A 20,549-nucleotide genomic window follows, 5' to 3' on the forward strand; every position below is an offset into this window, starting at 1 on the left:
GTTTGGATATTTTGAATCAACATGTTTCAGTTGTCTTAGAACGGGTTGTGGATACCAAGATATCCGTAGGAAGTCATTTTTTGTAGATCAGTGTTATCTGTCTATCTATGTCTCGTTTCATTTCTAAAAAATGCAGTATTCGGGGCATCACGTTCTGATGAAAATTGTTTCATTTTAACTGTACGTTCACTATCGTAGTAATCAAGAATGGAAGGAGAGGGATAAATAAATATACATATATTTTGAACTAATTATTTATTTTAAGATGAGGGATGTTCAATAAATAAGCTGAGTGTTGGTTGTCAAGTTATTAACTTTCATCTTCTTCCAGGTCGTCTACCAGGGGCTGCTCCGTCACTTCCTTGATCCAGTCGATATAGAAGGAGACCTCCGTGAAGACCACAGGGTAGCCCTTGGACGCGCAGGGCATGACTGACCAGGACACCACTCCAACCTGCTTGCCGTCAGCAATAAGAGGCCCGCCGGAATCTCCCTGTGAACATTCACATATATATATATATATTATTTTAACCAACAACAGAGTATGTGCAGAATCACAGGTCGAAATGAAGGAATTACGGTATAGAGTTGAGGATGAAGACGAGAATCTTGGTTAATCAGTTAATAAGAAAAAGACCAAGAACATGATATTATTAATCTGATCAGAATGTGAGGAAAGAGATCAATTTATTTATGTGGGCTACGTGGTTCAGAAAGAGGGTGGTTCTACGCAAGAAATACGACGAAGTACATTTCTTACACTGTGCTTTACATCGCACTAATACAGATAGGTCTTACGGAGACGACGGAGTAGGAAAACGACTAGAAGTGGAAAGGAAGCAACCGTGGCCTTTATTAAGGTACAACACCAGCATTTGCCTTGTGCGAAAATTGGAAAACACGGGAAACCATCTTCAGGGATGCCAACAGTGGGGTTCGAACCTGCCATCTGCCGAACCCCGCAGCCACTCACCCGACAAGAACAGTTCTACCTAGCTGTATCTAAGTTAACAATGATTTGGGAAGATTGATCCTTAATTCATCTCACTAAATAGACAGTGTCGAAGACTTTGGTGTTTCCAGTTTCTCTTTTTTGGGTTGAAACTAGGACAATCACTGGAGGAGACCATAAAAATAATTAATACTTTTGAAATGCGGACGTTCAGAAGGTTGTTGAGAGTCTCGTGGAGGGACAAACGAACTAACAACTCAATCCTTCAAGAACTCAATGTGAAGAGGAGGTTGTCCAATACTTGTTTCTAGAGAATCCTGTAGTACTTTGGGCACAGAAGGATAACTTGAAATAATCGACAGTTCTAGCACTTCAGGCAAGCAAATCAATGTTGAAAACATCCTAGGGATATGAGCTACGACTTTTAGGTACCCAAATAAAGTATAATAAAGTATGAGGATATATTCTTTATTTATTCCGAAATATTACAATCCTTTTCTTAATCATCGTTATCCGGTCCATTAGATTAGCAGTTTGCCTTTTTCTACCACGATGAGCGCTAATATGAGTCAATTCATTGTTTCACTTAAGCACCACTACGAGCGCTAATGTGAGTCAATGCATTGCTTCACTTAAGAACTACTACGAGCGCTAATGTGAGTCAATGCAGAGTTTCACTTAAGCACCACTGCGAGCGCTAATGTGAGTCAATGCAGAGTTTCACTTAAGCTTTTATAAACTATATTCGGACCGAGCTCGATAGCTCCAGTCGCTTAAGCGCGGCCAGTATCCAGTATTCGGGAGATAGTAGGTTCGAACCCCACTGTCGGCAGCCCTGAAGATGGTTTTCCGTGGTTTCCCATTTTCACACCAGGCAAATGCTGGGGCTGTACCTTAATTAAGGCCACGGCCGCTTCCTTCCCACTCCTAGCCCTTTCCTGTCCCATCGTCGCCATAAGACCTATCTGTGTCGGTGCGACGTAAAGCAGCTAGCAAAAAAAAAACTATATTCGGTGTGGACATTCTTAAAAAAAACGCCTGAGAGGTTTTGAACCAAGGAACACATTACTGAAAGAATTGCGTCATTAAGTTAATTTGGCCAGAATTTGAAAACGAGTAAATAAACAAGCGAGTTTAGGCTGTTTTTCCGGAACTGCATTTAGGCCGGAAGTGGTTTGCAAAATCTGTTTTTTTAGTTTGATAGAGCTCTCCAAGACTTACGATTTGAAACCTTTCCGAGCGCTTTATCCCTTCACGTTTCAGCAAAATTGAGGAAATTGTTTAATTTTACGTTTTTCGTCAGACGGGGACAACTGCTTTGTTTGCTAAGAAATGCTTTCAACATTAAAATGATTATCCAAAGCAAAGTTGAAGGGCAAAGAGCAAGTAGAAGATCTACAAAGTGATGGCTGCATCAGATAACGGAGAAGACTAATCGAACGTTAGGCCAGCTGCCCCGCATTGTCCAAGATGGAGAACTAAGGATGCGGACTGTGAAATGCATGCTCTGATGGATAATCAACTTTCAACAATGGAAGACGGAGCGATGATGATGATGATGAAGATCAATCAACAAGAAAGGAATCGAAGTAGCTTGCAGTATAATTTACATTACTCAGTTCCTCACATTCTCTACATGGAATTGCTAAAGGGACCCGGTGATCCTAAATCTGAATTATTGTTGGACAGGTGGTGTAGCCTCCAAGAGTGTGCAAATTCAGTAGCCTATTATGACGTTCGCAATCGGGCTTGTCATATGGAGCATTTAATTTATATATATGTTTGCTTTACGTCGCACCGACACAGATACATCTTACGGCAACGATGGGGCAGGAAAGGCCTAAGAATGGGAAGGAAGTGGCTGTGGCCTTAATTAAGGTACAGCCCCAGCATTTGTCTAGTGTGAAGATGGGAAACCACCGAAAACCTTCTTCAGGGCTGCCGACAGTGGCATTCGAACCCACTGTTTCCCGGATGCAAGCTCACGGCTGCGCGCCCCTAACCGTACGGGCCAGTCGCCACGTGTGCAGCACTTAGAGTCGAAATGAGTTACATGCCTTTTCTCCTATTCGCCATCTTTATTTACAACCACATGAATGTTATTACGTCAAGGAAGATATCTCCTGAAATATCTTCAATGGTTTATTCACATTAACTTGGTTTCAGATCTCTTCGTATGGTTATGACTATAAGGATGTAAATGGAAAGGCGTATACGTTACTAGTAAGACCATAATTAGAGCATGTTTCGAGTGTACGGAACACTTACCAGGACTACTTTATTCGAGAATTGAAAAAGAACCAAAGGAAAGCACCATGATTTGTTCTAAGTGTCTTCCTATGTGGACGTAATGAGTTGTGCTGCTCGACTAAGCTGTACGTTTCAAGCTGTCAGTGCAACATGGCGTGGACTGACATTAGGAGACGGATAAGCTTGAACAGAGTTTTTAAAAGATGGACGTATCATAATAAGAATATATAGTTGGAATTCAAGAGGACAAATTGGGGATAGGAAGAAGAAATTAGGGATTGGAGTAATTTATCAAGGACCGAGCGAGTTGGCCGTGCGGCTTGGGTCTCGTAGCTGTGAGCTTGCATTCGGGAGAGGTGGGTTCCAGTTCCACCGTCGGCAACCCTGAAGATGGATTTTCGTGGTTTCCATTTTTATACCAGCAAATGTTCGGAATGTACCTTAATGAAGGCTACGGCCACTGTCTTTCCTTTCCTAGCCCTTTCCCATTCTTACGCCGCCGAAAACCTTCGATGTGTTAGTGCGATGTTAAATCAAGAGTAAAAAGAAAACCATTACCAACAGAGATATTTAATAGATTTCTAAGTCCTTTGACATCATTTAAAAAAAGACTAGATAAACAATTGATAGAGAATCTGCCACCTGGGTGACAGCTGTAAATGAAGATCAGACTGATTGATTGATAGTTAGTCTGCTTGTTTGTTTGTTTGATTGATTGGTCGTTTGATTGATTAATTGATTGTTTGATGGATTGATTTATTGATTGACTGATTGATTGTTTGTTTGTTTGTTTGTTTGTTTGATTGATTGATTGATTGATTGATGTTTGTTTGATCAATTGTTTGTTTGATTGATTGTTTGTTTGCTTGTTTGTTAGCTTGATTGATTGGTTGTTTGCTTGATTAATCCATTGATTGACCAATTGTTTGTTTGATTGATTGATGGTTTGTTTGATCAATTGTTTGTTTGTTTGTTTGATTGTTCGCTTTGATTGATTGATTGATTGATGGTGTGTTTGATTGACTGATTGCTTGGGTGATTGATCGATCGTTTGTTTGATTGTTTGTTTAATTGAGTGTCTGATTTATTGATTGATCGATTGATTGCTTGACTAATTGATTAATTGTTTCATTGATTTAGTCATTGTTTGTTTGATTGATTGGTTGTTTAATTGATTGTTTGATTGATTGGTTTATTGATTGATTGGTCGTTTGATTGATTGTTTAGTTTATTGATTGATTGATTGATTGGTTGGTTGATTAATTCATTGATTGACTGATTGTTTGTTTGATTGATTGATGGTTTGTTTAATTAGTTGTTTGTTGGATTGATTGTTTGTTCGTTTTTGATGGACTAATTGATTGATTGATTGATTGATTGATTTATGTATTGATCGATTGATTGATTGTTTGTTTGATTTTTATTTTATTGATTGATTGATTGATTGATTGATTGATTGTTTGGTTGATTAATTCATTGATTGACCGATTGTTTGTTTGATTGATTGATGGTTTGTTTAATTAGTTTTGTTGGATTGATTGTTTGTTCGTTTTTGATGGACTAATTGATTGATTGATTGATCGATCGATTGATTCATTGATTGATTGATTGATTGATTGATTGATTGATTGATTGATTGAACTGGAATTAAGTTAAAGAGAAGTAGAATAGAACTTACTATGCAGGCTCCCTTGCCACCTTCTGGAACTCCAGCGCAGATGTTGCTCGCATGAGTCTCTCCGGCATAGATCTCCAGACAGTCAGCGTCCGATACGATCTCGATCTCCACCGTCTGAAGTTTTGTCATGATGGGTCCTCCGGTCTACAACACAACAGTCACATTCAAGTCATGAGCAACAGGATGTAAGGATTTCGAAGTGTGTGATGTGTTCAGCCTCGGCCAATTGGTATTTGGTGGTGGTGGTGGTGGTGGTGGTTGTGGTGGTGGGGAAGCACAAAAATAATCCCCTCTGATCAGAGGTGAAAAAAGAAAGAGAACGAACCATTCAAAGAAATAAGATACCTGTAATGGAAAGGAAAGCGCCACGAAGAGCGTAAAAAAGAAAGACTCCCAGGCCTCACAAACTGTTATAGCATAAAGGTCGGAAGCTCCCTCTGTGGATTAGTGGTCGAGTGTTGGCCTCCGGATCGCGGGTTCAACTCTGGATGAGATATTTTTGAAGGTTGGGAAATGGTCTCTTCGACTCTGCATGTCGAACGATGTCGGCATGAAAAATATTTCTGCTGATACATAAGGTGCGACTCAACTAGATCATCCAACGGAAATCCGTCTAAAATTGACTCACAGGCAGCCTAAATGGGGTAAAATTGAAATGCTTGAACGCGATAGATGAATACATATTATTATTATTATTATTATTATTATTATTATTATTATTATTATTATTATTATTATTATTATTATTATTATTATTATTATTATTATTATTATTATTATTACATACATCGCAATTGGGAAATATCTCGGCGGCAATGATCGCTTCCAGTGGTGTGATAATAAAGTTGAAACATAGTTACCAAACAAGAACAAATAGCAATTCCATGGAAAGACAATATTACAAGAAATACTACTAGTATAACATTCTGCCATTGTATGTACTACTACCTTCCACTTTCGGAGGTGCTCATGATCATGTGGTTTACTCAGCCTACACCATCTTCTCCAAAATCGTAGGTTCTTCGTTGAATTTCAGGATCAGAAAAGTCGATGGAAGAAACAAAAGAATGGTCTGCCACAAGGCAGTGTTCTCGCCCCTATGCTCTTTAATATCTATACGAATGACCAACCTCTTCCAGTTGGCACCAGAAGTTTCATATATGCGGATGATAGAGCTATTGCTACTCAAGCAAACTGCTTTGAGGTTGTAAAAGGAAAGTTATCAGAGGCTCTTTCTGAACTATCCTACTACTACAGAGGAAATCAATTGAAGCCTAACCCATCTAAAACTCAGCTATGTGCTTTCCATTTAAAGAACAGACAGGCGTCAAGGAAATTGCAGGTAGTATGGGAAGATACTCAGCTAGATCACTGCCCAACACCTAAATATCTAGGTGTAACATTGGATCGTGCTCTCACCTACAAACAACACTGCATGAACATCAAGCAGAAAGTGTCGGCTAGAAACAACATCCTTCGCAAGTTGTCTGGAACCAATTGGGGTACGCATCCAAAGACGTTGAGAACTACAGCCCTGGCGCTGTATTACTCCGCTGCAGAGTACGCTTGCCCTGTTTGGTACAGATCAAGTCATGCTAAACAAGTTGACAGTTCTCTAAATGAAACATGTCGACTCATTAGTGGCTCCACGAGATAGAATCTACTGTTTGGCTGGAATCGCCCCACCAGATATAAGAAGAGAAGTTGCATCCATGAATGAGAGAACTAAAGCACTTGCCTCATGTGCACACCCATTGAATGGATATGAATCTGCCCACCGAAGACTGAGGTCTAGGAGGAGTTTCCTGAATACAACCGAAGATTTAAACGAATCTGCTCAATCCACAAGGTTGAGATTATGGAGAACTAGAAATCCTCAACTTGCTGATTGGATGCTACCAATTGAACATCTCCCCCCAGGACACGAGGAACATTGGTCTACGTGGAAATCGTTGAACAGGCTTCGCACTGGGGTTGGTAGATCAAGAACCAGTATGGTAAAGTGGGGCTTTCCTGGCACATCCAGGCAATGCGAATGTGGTGAAGACCAAACCACAGCCCATTTCATGAACTGTAGTAAGTGTCCTTTAAGTTGCACAATAGAGGACTTGATGGCTGCGACACCTAATGCCCGTGATTTGGCAAAATTCTGGGCAGACACTATTTGATATGTATGTCATTAAGTACCATTATGCAGTGTAAAATGTATGCTTCTGATACGAATAAATAAACCATCTTTTTTTGGGGTGCGATATTACGGATGCTGTGACTTTGTGTCATTTAGTCTATGTCCGTGCAGGTCTATCTAGTTACATAAATCTTTGTTGAAATTTTCTATTGCTTCAGGGAGTCCTTTAGGTTCAGAATGCAAGTATAATTGTATATCCCTCTTTATAAGTGGTGTTTGCAACTGTGAACTGAAGTGTTATCATTTATACAAATAGAGAAGATATACGATCCTGCAGCTAGGATTGGGAAGGAACCGGCCGTGGCCTTAATTAAGGTACAGCCCCAGCATTTGCCTGGTGAGAAAATGGGAAATCACGGAAAACCATTTTCAGGACTGCCGACAGTGGGTTTCGAACCCACTATCTCCCGATAGCCTGTACGGCTTACCAGGGTGAATATTCATTAGAATTGCATTTTCCACGCTGCTGACGTTCACAAAATGACTACGTTCACAAAATGACTTCATTCACAGGAGACCGTTCGTTGAAGGACAGAGCTTGTATAATTTAGAAAATAAGTATGCTAGTTTCAACAGAGTCAAAAGTTTTACCGAAGTCAAAAAAGGCTCGAATTGTCACTTGTCTTCTTTCCATAGCCTCCCGTACGTCATCTGTAACTTTAAGTAGTGCTGTAGTAGTTCTGTGATTCTGCTGAAAGGTAGACTGGTATTCGTCAAGATATTGTGCTTTTGGAGATAGTTGAAAAGTTGTTAGTTTTTTATTAGGGCTGTTTATAATTGCGACTGTTACATATGATTACAGAGTAATAGTGATGATAATAATATTGTAATTATAAAAATGTATAAGGAAAGTATAAATAAGTGTAATGTAATTAGATTTTGGAGTGCAAGCCAGTGTCCTTGAGGAAGTTGATGACTTGATGACTCAACTGGAGAAACCAGTGTTACTTCCATTTCCTTAGGTATGTTGTGGTGTTGGCGCCAATGGTCATACAGTTGACATTCTGAGATGATATGCTTGACAGTGAGAGAGCAGTTACATTTACTGCAGGTGGGAGGTTGTTTCTTTCCTAGGAGATAGTTGTGGGTGATCTTCATGTGTCCTATCCTGAGTTGGGAGATTAAGACTTGTTCATGACTGATGAGGTTTTAGAGAGGATATATTCTCATAGATATTTTCATTTTTTGGACGCTGCTAGTGGAAGTTTTAAGCCAGTTCATTTTCCATTGTTCGTATAGTTTGATTTTGATATAAGCGATGATATCAGAATGTGGCGTGGCAATTTGACAGTCATTGATTGGAAGATTAGTAGGCTCTTTTGGTTCTTGATCAGTTGATTCGTTGCCTGGTATTCCTCTGTGAGATGGTATCCACACAAAAATAACATTTTTTCCTGCAATCCGGATCTTGTTGTACAGCATTTGAATTTCTTTAATAAGGAGGTGTGTTGTTGATGGATTTTGTACTGACGTTAATGCACTTTTGGAATCAGAGAATATTATGAATGAGTTATTGTAGCTTGCTTTTGAAATATGAATCATGGCCTGTTTAATAGCATACAGTCCACTTGTAAAAACTGTGAAAAGATCTGGTAATCTGTATAGTTTTCTATAGTCTTTATATTTCACCGTACAACCATTTCTCACATTGAATTTTGATCCATCAGTATAAATTGCACTATATGATGAGTATCTATTGCAAATTTCATAAAATAACTGTTGGGATTTTGCTGTGTCAGTTTGAGCTTTAAGATTATTGTTCAATTCCCAGTTGATTGGAGGCAAATGAGCTTTCCATGGAGGGGTACCTAGGGAGTTGTGTGGAAGTAAAATGGGTGGATGACTGAGATTTAGTTCTTTGAGAAGGTTGTGTATTCTAATGTTAAAGGGTTGGGGTTGACATTCAGTTAGTTTTCCTTTGTGTCTCTTTGAAAATAGGTGAGATTTTAAATATTGGTTACTTGTGCCAGCTATCTCGAGTGCGTATGTCAAATTCAGCTGTTTATGTCTGATTTCAAGTGGTGGTTCGTTGCCTTCAGTCTCCATACTAGCTATGGGGCTGGTGCGATGGGCTCCTAGGGCAATTCGAAGAGCTGAGGATTAGATGTTATCAAGGATCTTGAGAGTAGATGGTCTGGCAGAACAATATACTATACTGCCATAATCCAGTTTGACTCTGATTGAGACTCTATGTGTTCATTAGGACCTGGTAGTCTGCTCCCCAGTATTTTGCTGAGAGAATTTTCATGATATTCATTATTCTTTGACACTCGTCTTTAATATTTTTAAGGTATGGGGTCCAGGTGAGCTTGTTATCGAATAGAAGCCCTAGAATGTTAATAGTTTTAACTGATTCAGTTTTATAGTTTTCCATATATAATTCAGGGTTAGGGATGGTATGTTTATTTTTGGAGAGGAGAATATATTTGGTTTTAGTTTTAGAAAATTTTAACCCTGTGGTTTTAGTCCAGTTTTGAAAATTTACAATTGATTCTTGTAATAGGAGTTGAGTCGTCGTAATGTTTTTCCCTGAACAGAAAATTATCAAATCATCAGCAAAAAGGCAACACTTATTTTAGCCTTTAGATCATATTTAACAGTTGCAGCCACTCCACCGAACCCTTTTAGTGTCCTGTCATTGAGGAGAATTGTATGTTATGTCCTATAAGGGTTTTTAAAATGCTACATAATAAAACCATAAATTATATAAAATACTTTATGTATAATTACAAATGTCAAAAATCGCCATACCTACAGAAATTGCAGTCAAGTGTTACTGGTTACTTACGTAGTTCATGCCCCAGCCGATGACTGTGGCCGGAGTGTAGGTCGCCGTCTCCTCAAGCTGTCTGGGCAGAGTCACAGGCTTGATGTGGTCGTTGAATTCAAAGGGGTCCTTCAGCTGAAACAACACACAACATACGGAAGAATGTAGAAATATCGACGTCCATTGCCTTGTTACTTATCTACAAAGGCATACAATTTTTCACTTTAATTTACGTATGATTTCGCAAGAAGGAAATCGCTTGTCACGTTACTGTGAACTGTGGACACCAAGGTCACGAGTTCAGACCCAGCAGATGTTCTCGGACCTTGGATGGACAGAAGAAAGTCCATTTAACACTCCATATCGCTGGATGATGATATATTTAGCAGCGAGTATGTGTGCCTTATCTTGGGGCTTTAACATTTCCCAGTGTCTCTAAGGTGTCGCAGTAACTTGATCGTTTATCGTGGAACCAACACTTGGCTAACACGAGGTCCGAGTTCTCTTTTGGATCTGTGGTAATTTTCTCTGTTTATAATATTATTGAGCCTATTGTCTTTCTCAGAATGTTCCTCTCTTTGACCTCGAGTTCCTGTAACTTCCTTTGACCGTTAGGAAGTCTGGTGCTTAAAGAACTCGTGAACAAACAGGGCATATGTACCCCTTGATGGAATGAAGCACTTGTTTTTAGTTGTAAGGAAACTTCCTACTCACCAGTAACAAAGCGATGTCATTGTAGTGTCCACTAAAGGGCATGTACTCCTTGTGGATGGCCACCCCAACGACATTCTTGACCACACCCTTGACCGTCTTGTTCTTGCCCTTTCCAATATCTGTAGTTCCAGCCTGCACGGTAACTAGAGGCAGGACCATATTCCTGTAGGAAAAACAAACATTTGTCAGCCAGTCAATCAGAATAATGTGAGAGTGACGCAAAATAAACACTTATAGATCACGAAGTAAGTAAAAGTTCAGCTGCAATCAGCTCATCAACAAACATAAGGGGCGATCAAAAAATATCCGTTCGACGGCCGTACAGTACTGAATCGGGAAAAATCACTGCTGAGTGAAGTCCGCAACCGCCTGCTGCACATCCTTGTACGACAGGAAGCATCGACGCTTCAAAGCCTTTTGGGGAGGACTGAAGGTGTGATAATCGCATGGGGAGAGGTCAGGAGCATAGGCCTCATCCATGGCCCGGTTGCTACTGTCCGTAATGGATGAGGCAAGCCTCCGAGAACGACCAGCGTCTTGTGTCGAAACGCGACTCGCACTTAACTTGGTACACCATTTCACAACGGTGGTTTTCGACAGACATGCTGCCCTATACACAGTCTTTATTCGCCGATAGATGTCCACCGGCGTATTTCCTTCGACAGTCATGAACATAGTAACAGCACGTTGGTCCTGTTTGGACGCATTTAGTAATAACCTCGCCATAGTTCACGTGGCCGCATTTAATCCACTGGACCACCACATTGTGTGCCACACGAAAAACATATAGTGCTTCACGAAATTCCATTCAAAGGTGGGCAAATCAATTTTCAGTCTATACTGTAGATATGCTACGCCTTGCTTCTAAGTTTTCAGACACTAGAACATGTTACTTACGGATCAAAGCAGTGCGCAGCAGTAAGGATCCACCTTTCGTTCACAATGCTGCCTCCACAAAAGTGCTGGCCATGGTACTGAAGAGACACCTGTAAGGAGAATAACATACCAATGTTACTTTATATTAAAACCAGACTGGTTGGTTCCTCGTGACTCATCACTCTATCCGGTCGTTTTAACCCTGGATGAATAAGGTGGAGTAAAGCCATACCCCAGAGCATTTTTATTCTGGGGCATTTTAAAGTTGGTATTATTGAACTTTTTCATCTTCCCTGACTGTCTCGTTAGCAGGTAGTCAGTTTCACTGTGAGCTTTGGTCTGTGTGTTTATCGGTAGTCTGGACACTGACCTTGGGGCAATTTCTCACCCCACCTTACTCAAAGCGATACTTTTTCTTGTGCAATTTCACTGAACTATTTATTATATTATCAAGAAAATGAAAACCGGTGGAAACGGCAATGCTGATTTCTTTGTTGAGACTGTCAGAGCCTGTTCAGTGTTCATGGCACCAACAAAAATATAACAGTTGACAACTGGTTTTCATCTGTCCCACTTTTCAAGAAAATGTTGCAGGAACATAAGTTGACAATAGTGGGAACCGTTAGGAAAAACAAACTGATGAATATTCGGAAAAGAGATCCAAGAACTACGGTAGTATTTGATTTGATAATGATCTAACTTTGCTGTCGTATGTACCAAAGTATAGAAAGTTTGGCATTTTACTTTCCAGTGTGACCGAGCTCGATAGCTGCAGTCGCTTAAGTGCGGTCAGTATCCAGTAATTGGGAGATAGTGGGTTCGAGCCCCACTGTCGGCAGCCCTGAAGATAGTTTTCCGTGGTTTCCCATTTTCACACCAGGCAAATGCCGGGGCTGTACCTTAATTAAGACCACGGCCGCTTCCTTCCAATTCCTAGGCCTTTCCTAACCGATCGTCGCCGTAAGACCCATCTGTGTCGGCGCGACGTAAAGCAAAAAGCAAAAAAAAAAAAAATCTTTCCAGTGTGCATACGGGAATAACATTGTGTAAAGACATGGACTTCTCAGAAATGATTGGTTATCATAATGCAACAAACAGTAATGTTGAACTCTATGATCAAATGTGCGGCACATACAATTGTGGTATTAAAACACAGAGGTGGCCACTATGCGTATTCTACGGAATGCCAAACGGAGCGTGTCTAAATGGCTACACCATGCTCCTCCGTAACCTAACATCAGCAGGTAAAAGCTCAACAAACCTAGACGTTTTCTTATTGACATTAGGAGAGCAGTTGATGGTGCCATAGATGGAGGAATGACTTCTGATATCCATCAAGACAGCACTTGCAGAGCAGCTAGGCATGAACGTTCCAGTCAGAGCTCCAAGTCAGAGGCCTTTTGAATCTCAAGGAAAATGCTATGCCTGTCCGAGAAATAAAGTCTGCAAGACCAAAGTTTTCTATGGTGTTTGTAATATCCCGGTATGTCAGGAATACAAAGTGTCACCTGCAATAGCTGTATTGGCTGAAAGGTGTGAAAAACCATGATTTCTGAAAAGTACATTTTAGAACCTTTCTTGTGACCACTTTTTGTATGTTATATACTGGCTACAGTTTTCAAAGGATGTAATTTTCTTTGAATTAAGTTGATAATATAATGTTAGGTTAGTAACTTCAATACATTAAAGGAAAGTTCAAAATGTTTTGCGTTATTAGTGTGCTGTAGCAACTACACTTTACTCATCCAGCCATGTTATGAATGCGGCTTCTTAACCCAGTTTTTCTGTCCCTCCCACTGCCACTACTGTCTTGTCGGTAACCTTGAGTAAGTAGTAGGAATACAGCCTTTTCGAAGTCCTTACTTCGATGAAAAATATTGCACAGAAGAGTATTATGAGTCATGGAGACTTAAAGGTTCGCTAAGCAATGTTAAAATGTCAACTATTTAGTGCCTATACAGGTGTACCAAAACCCGACGGCAAAAATTTAGGAATGGATTCTTTACATAGAAAGAAGAAAAAGAGGTTAAGACAACATCGGTTCGGAAACGTATTCTTAGAGTTTTATTCAAACTTTGTGACACAAATTAATTTTAGTAATAATTTACATGTCCTCATGCAATCATCGAATCGTCTCATCAACAGAGGTTCGCCATTAATATCTGGGCAGGCATTGTCGGTGATTGCTTGTTGGGACCCTACGTTCTTCCGAATAGGCTTGCTGGATATAACTACACTACTGCATTGCCTGATTACTTGGAAGACATGCCACTTGCATCCCGTCGACAAATGTTTTTCATGCAAGATAGTGCTCCCGCACATTTCCGTCTGCTGCCCGCAGGTACCTGGATACCCATTTTCCTGAGCGCTGGATAGGTAGAGGAGGACCGATTGTTTGGCCACCACCACGCTCTCCTGACTTGATCCCCTGGACTTTTACCTGCGGGGACACGTGAAGTCTCTCGTGTATGCAACTCCTGTTCCTGATGAAGCAACTTTATGTGAGCGCGTTGTGACAACCTCTCAGGAAGTACGCACTACACCAGGCATTATAATAATAATAATAATAATAATAATAATAATAATAATAATAATAATAATGCTATTTGCTTTACGTCCCACTAACTACTTTCTCGGTCTTCGGAGACGTCGAGGTGCCGGAATTTAGTCCCGCAGGAGTTCCTTCACGTGCCAGTAAATATACCGACACGAGGCTGACGTATATGCGCACCTTCAAATACCACCGGACTGAGACAGGATCGAACCTGCCATGTCGGGGTCAGCAGGCCAGCGCCTCAACCGTCTGAGCCACTCAGCCCGGCCCAGGCATTTTTGATCGCGTGCTTAACTCCATGCGACGACGAGCGGAGGCTTGTATTCGAGCTGAAGGTCGTCACTTTAAACATTTCCTCTGATATATGCTCAAAGTGTTCCAGCTGGCGTTACAGACGTACGGTGTAAATGTACAAAAGTTCGATAAATCTGTAAGTATACGTCTCCGGACTCATGTTGTCATAAATGTTTTTTCTTCTCTCTATGTGAGGAATCCATTCCTAATTTTTTGCCGTCGAGTTTTGGTACACTCTCTATAACCACTACCTAATCACGATCCCTGAACCTTGTGGTGGTGGTGGTTGTTTAAGGAGGAAGTACAATTAGATAAATGCCCCATAACACAGCAGTGTTCAAAACTTGTACGCTGGCTACCCCCCACTACTGCGAAATTATGAGAAAGTGGCCAGATGTTTTGTCATCTTGGAGGCTGGCGACCATAAACGTGCAGTAAATATCACCGTAGGCGTGATTTTCACATTTTCTGCATGATCGGGGAACTTTTAATTTCTTACGCAAATCGTCGTTCGTCGCATGGCCTTAGCGAGTCATGCCAAGGGACCATCGCAACGCTTCAATTTCGTTCTCCTTATGTAGCTGACCAAGTTTGAAGGTTATAGGTCTCATCACTGTGCGTTAGACTTTAGATTTTACATGCAATGGGCTTTTCTTATCGTACAACATTCTTCCCCCCTGTTGATGAGGCCGGTAGAATAAATCCACAATATCTCTGCCTATTGTAAACAATTTATTTAATGCGCGCAATGTGCAAAGAATTCATATACATTAATCTTCGTTACAAAATTTCACCAGTGATTCCGATCGCTGTTTACAACTTAAAACATGGTACCTAGTACAGTGTGCACCACATCTTGAACATACACGGTTCAAACCTGGTTCATGATAATACTTTATATTACATAGTTTATAATGGAACCCATGAACGGAGAACCTTGTCAACAAGTGCCGCACCGAGCTCGATAGCTGCAGTCGCTTAATTGCGGCCAGTATCCAGTAATCGGGAGATAGTGGGTTCGGGCCCCACTGTCGGCAGCCCTGAAGATGGTTTTCCGTGGTTTTCCATTTTCACACCAGGCAAATGCCGGGGCTGTACCTTAATTAAGGCCACGGCCGCTTCCTTCCAGTTCCTAGGCTTTTCCTATTCCATCGTCGCCATAAGACATATCTATGTCGGTGCGACGTAAAGCAAAAAAAAAAACAAAAAAAAACAAGTGCCGCAGTTCACCAGGATCTCTGAACTTCGGAGTGTGGGTTGACAACCATGCAGGGGCGTAGCCCGGGAGGGGTTAAGGGAGGTTAGAACACCCCCCCCCCTGTGGAATTTTTTCTAAGAAGCCTCGAAATTTAGATTGTAAACCGAACAGAAAACTCTTGACTTTGATCCTATTGTTCTTGTTCTCTATTTTAATGTAAGATTTTGTAATGTACCGGTATTGCATTCTGAATATCAAAATAATTTACTTGTATCAGTATCCTTATAACGATACACGTGCATGCACGCACCACACATGCACAAGCACCTTCATTATGTTCTACCATAATTTTGTAACTATAACACCTCCCTCCCCCCCCCCACACACACACACAATTGATCGATCCCCGCTACGCTACTGCGACCATGGTTCCCCTAGTTCAGTCTTGCCGAACTCGATGGTATTAGGTTTCCAAGTCCTACTGTGTCTTTCATATTCATGCCCTTCGTGACACTTGCCTTTCCTCTGCCGCATACCTTCGTTCCAACCGGGCGAGTTCGCCGTGCGGTTAGGGGCGCGCAGCTGTGAGCTTGCATCTGGGAGATAGTGGCTTGTTAGGTATGGCTATGAAGTGTTTACATCCACTTATTAGTATCATTACTATTTACGATCGCATTGTTTGTGAGGTTATGTCATGAAACATGTGCTATATATATTTTTATACGAGTTTAGTTAATGTAAGAACCTGTAATTAATAGTATATAATTTATTATTACCTGTATACCCACTGCCGGCAGCCCTGAAGATGGTTTTCCGTGGTTTCCCATTTTCACACCAAGCAAATGCCGGGGCCGTACCTTACTTAAGGCCACGGCCTCTTCCTTCCCACTCCTAGGTCTTTCCTGTCCCGCCGTGGCCGTAAGACCTATCTCTGTCGGAGCTACGTAAAGCAAATTGTAAAAAATGAACCACCTGCGTTCCTTGAAGGATCAGCTTTCTTCCTTTTCAAATAAATATGTCTTCTGGCTGGGGGTCATCTGAAAATTTGTGTTACGAAATTATAGATGCAAAATGTGTGATGCGATGTTACCTAGCAACCGTGCAGGCTGTGATGTGAAGTAGTGATGGATGACCATGACTGAGAGACATATTGATGCAAGTGTGATAAACTGATAAAACTTGAAAACAATATTCTTTAACCCATGGGTAAAGAATGCAAGTATCGAGCTCCAGTTATTATTATTATTATTATTATTATTATTATTATTATTATTATTATTATTATTATTATTATTATTATTATTATTATTATTATTATTATTATGACTTATGAGGTATGGCTATGAAGTGTTTACATCCACTTATTAGTATCATTACTATTTACGATCGCATTATTTGTGAGGTTATGTCATGAAACATGTGCTATATATATTTTTATACGAGTTTAGTTAATGTAAGAACCTGTAATTAATAGTATATAATTTATTATTACGTGTATATATGGTGTGTAATCCACTACAGTATTGTGCAACACATTGTAATATTCAGAATAACACTAGGTAATACGAGAACTATGGAAAACCTTCCTTCCAATTGAAACTATGTATTAAGCACTCTATAATTTACTAGAAGATTTGCTGTGACATATCCTTCTAGAAGCCTGCTCAGGCGACATATATAAGGAAGCGGTCTTGATGGTGGAGTGGGGTTATTGTTTAGTTGGAGTTGTTTTAGTGAGCATGTGTTGCGTTTAGTCCGACATGTTAATGTAAACAGTCAGCAGTCAACTGTTTGAAGGTTGCAATCTCCATGTGCTTCGTGATAGGCAGTTGTTAAAAATGGAGGTTTGTTGATGTGTGTGTTTTGTTTGTGACGGCAGTTGATAATCTATTTGTGATGTGTAAATGTGTAAATCATTAATTGTAAATAAAAATTAGTGTACGCTTAGCCGAGTCGCCCCGAGACACGCGCTGGTCCGAGCTGAGCCGAGTGGGACCGATGCACTGTGCACAGTAACTCTGCGCCTTAGTTTGAACGCGTGAGATTTTGGGCGTTTGAGAGGCCCTGATGTACCTTAATGGTGAGAAATACTATCTGCGTCTGACGAGAAGCCGCGACAGCTTTTAGGTAAGGCACGAATAAGAGATACTACCCCCTTAGCTACAAACATCAGTCGTGACAGACAATGCGAGCTCTCTGAATCAATGCTTATCGATGGCCTAGAATGAAAACCTCGTATCTCACAAAGTTCCTCCTATCCAATATTTCCCTTAAGACTGGTTACGCCTCCCAGCCACACATGAATATGCAGTCGATCAGAACAATGTTCGTTGTGTTCTTTATTCCTATGCCGACGTGTGAAGGAAAATGAACCTTACCGTACCGTGCTATAGGAAAGTATGTCTGCGTGACGTATTTACTAACTCCTAGAGTATAATTTTTATAAGGTTCATTTTCCTTTACTCAACTGCATAGGAAAATAAACCCAACGAACATTGTTCTGACGGACTCCATATCCAAATGTGGCTGGGAGGCGTGACCAGTCTTAAGGGAAATATTGGATAGGAAGAACTTTTTGAGATACGAGGTATTCAATCTAGGCCATCGTTATGCATTAACAAACTGTTCATTATGATGTGTAACTAAGGCACAATTGCACTGTCACTTTGAAACTTCACGACAGCACATCAGTTCCCAAGAGTCATCGCGGACGGAACAGATGTTTATTGTCAGGCCTTGAGACTTGACATACGCGCATACGCGGCAGACATGCTTACTCCTCGGACCTCTTACCCCGCATCCACGCGACTTCTGTTCAGACGACCACGAAGGAACGGCAAAGCTCACATTCATTTCGCCAGGATGGTATCACGTCTAAAGACTTGCTTTATTTAGCGGAACCGGGCGAGTTGGCCGTGCGCGTAGAGGCGCGCGGCTGTGAGCTTGCATCCGGGAGATAGTAGGTTCGAATCCCACTATCGGCAGCCCTGAAAATGGTTTACCGTGGTTTCCCATTTTCACACCAGGCAAATGCTGGGGCTGTACCTTAATTAAGGCCACGGCCGCTTCTTTCCAACTCCTAGGCCTTTCCCATCCCATCGTCGCCATAAGACCTATCTGTGTCGGTGCGACGTAAAGCCCCTAGCAAAAAAAAAAAATATTTAGCGGATGCCATGAATTCTTGTTTCCTCTATTTAACATCTCACCCCAACTTTGTTCAGGGAGGGCATGGATTCTGGAGAAAGCAGTAGTGACCTTAATTGAGGTATAGTCCCAACTTTAACAGATGTATGACTAGCTTCTCACTAAGGCTGATGCGGTTCGAATCGCGACCAATACATGTCGGAGTTTTGGGACAAAAATCAAGTGCCCTGTGGTTCCAATTGTTAATTACTTAGACTAATATTTCTATTCCGATTAATGCTAAAAATTATTTAAATCTTATTTGATTTACTCTCTGCTGTATACTGTTCGATTTTATTTTGCGAAAATTGTACCTTACCTGAAATGGATACGTGTCATCTTCGGCATCCGTCCCGTTCACAATCCTACCGTCCATAGAACGGACGGGTCTCCCTCCGGTAGAGCGAACTGTCATCAGCTGAGCTGTTGGAAAAACAAACTAAAGTAGGTAACCTTTTTGACAACCAATGTTGTTCATATTGTAGGGTTCCTCCAGCTAAAGTACGGAGGAAACGTATTTCGATGAAAAATATGTCCTTATAACTCCAGTGGTCGCACGGATCACAATAGTGGTCCAGCCGCTTAGATTTTTTCGCTACTGTGTTTTGGTATGACTGTTGACCTTGAGCATCTGTGTACTTCCTCACGCCCCATCCCCTCTCTGATAACGCAGTAGTCTGCTAACCTTGACTGATGGTTGTTGCATTATAAAACAATTTATTCTTGTGGATCAAAACTGTGATCCGTCCGACCACTAGCGTGACTTCTTTTGACTTTGTTTGTTTTCTTATTACGGTGTCTAATCTCAGCTCATGTGTATATATCTACTCCATTTTATGAGTTTATATTAATTATTGGTATATACGTACAAAATGTATGACTATCAGAATATAAATCGATGGCTGAATGAACCAGACAGTGAGGTACCTCAAAAACATTATGGAGGGAGTAAGTGAGACAAATCAAAATGTCCGGTAATTTTTCAGTTATATTTTATAAATGCATGCATAATTATATTGTATAGAAAATAAAGTTGTTTTCACAATGCATAATCATATTCACTGAATAAATAACATTTATCACAAAGCAAGTACGGAGCACAATTGTGATCCGCGCGACCACCGGAGTGTTATATACAATCGTTTATGTTAAACACTTTTTTATTCCCTACCATGTGGTCTTGTTCCATTGAATTAAAATGTTCATAGTTTACATGGATGATTTACAAAAAGCTATTAATTGACCGGAAAGGATGCACTTGCGTAGAAATATACCGATTTTGGGCTATCCAGACGATTTGATCTCAAAGGTAAACTATATTGATAACTCGCAATCTAATACTGTTTTTCTCCTGGTCTGTTAAAAAGTATTTATCATTCTCTAACTGAAAGCCACCTGATTTATATGATGGATATTTTGGCATGTTCCAATAGAGAACAATTTGAAAATATTAGTCTTCTGCACAAAAGAGCAATGAAAATATTTTTCAACTTACCCACTTTAACACCAAGCGCACAGGTCTACTAGTATTGTAATATGCTATCACTAGATGGTCTTCGTAAGTTATCTCCAGCTATTACGTTGTATAAATTGAAAAATGGACGAGCTCATACCAGCACTCTATGCAACTTGAATTCTGATATACAATCATATATTACAAGAGGATCTACCAAAATGTACTGTAAATTAAGTATGGCTCTAATTCTTAGTAGCAATACTCTGTCAAGATTTTCAGTAGCCTTTCTTAACATATTTCAGAAGCAGGGTAGGTACTAAAAAATACACCTGGAACAGTAAATCCAGCAACACACTTGTTGAGAGCCGTTTTAGTAGTGTAGCATTTCGCTGTGAAAGTAGTAGCATTCTATGTTAAAATGTAGACATTCTCACTTTCA

General features: G+C 40.5%; 1 protein-coding gene across 2 annotated transcripts; it reads right to left on the reverse strand.

The window, feature by feature from the left end:
• Nucleotides 1-283: 283 nt before the first annotated feature.
• Nucleotides 284-19,298, reverse strand: LOC136872763 (trypsin-1). 2 transcript variants are annotated; one of them, XM_067146594.2, is made up of 6 exons: nt 18,974-19,298; nt 11,447-11,535; nt 10,550-10,712; nt 9,857-9,970; nt 4,881-5,024; nt 284-493 (listed from the first exon to the last, which is right to left on the reverse strand). In XM_067146594.2, the coding sequence occupies exons 1-6, from the start codon at nt 19,067-19,069 to the stop codon at nt 311-313; spliced, it is 789 nt and encodes a 262-aa protein (XP_067002695.2). In that variant the 5' UTR covers nt 19,070-19,298; the 3' UTR covers nt 284-310. The 2 variants fall into 2 exon arrangements, with proteins under 2 accessions (XP_067002695.2, XP_068083626.1); XM_068227525.1 differs by lacking the exon at nt 4,881-5,024.
• Nucleotides 19,299-20,549: the final 1,251 nt, after the last annotated feature.

Source organism: Anabrus simplex, chromosome 4, assembly GCF_040414725.1.
Source record: "Anabrus simplex isolate iqAnaSimp1 chromosome 4, ASM4041472v1, whole genome shotgun sequence".
NCBI lineage: Eukaryota > Metazoa > Arthropoda > Insecta > Orthoptera > Tettigoniidae > Anabrus > Anabrus simplex.

Coding starts and splice junctions, on each gene's coding strand:
- LOC136872763 (XM_067146594.2), bottom strand. CDS start 19,069: ATGACAGTTCGCTCTACCGGAGGGAGACCCGTCCGTTCTATGGACGGT. Junction 9,971..10,549: donor ATGACATCGCTTTGTTACTG/GTGAGTAGGAAG, acceptor GTGTTGTTTCAG/CTGAAGGACCCCTTTGAATT. Junction 494..4,880: donor GTGGCAAGGGAGCCTGCATA/GTAAGTTCTATT, acceptor GAATGTTCACAG/GGAGATTCCGGCGGGCCTCT.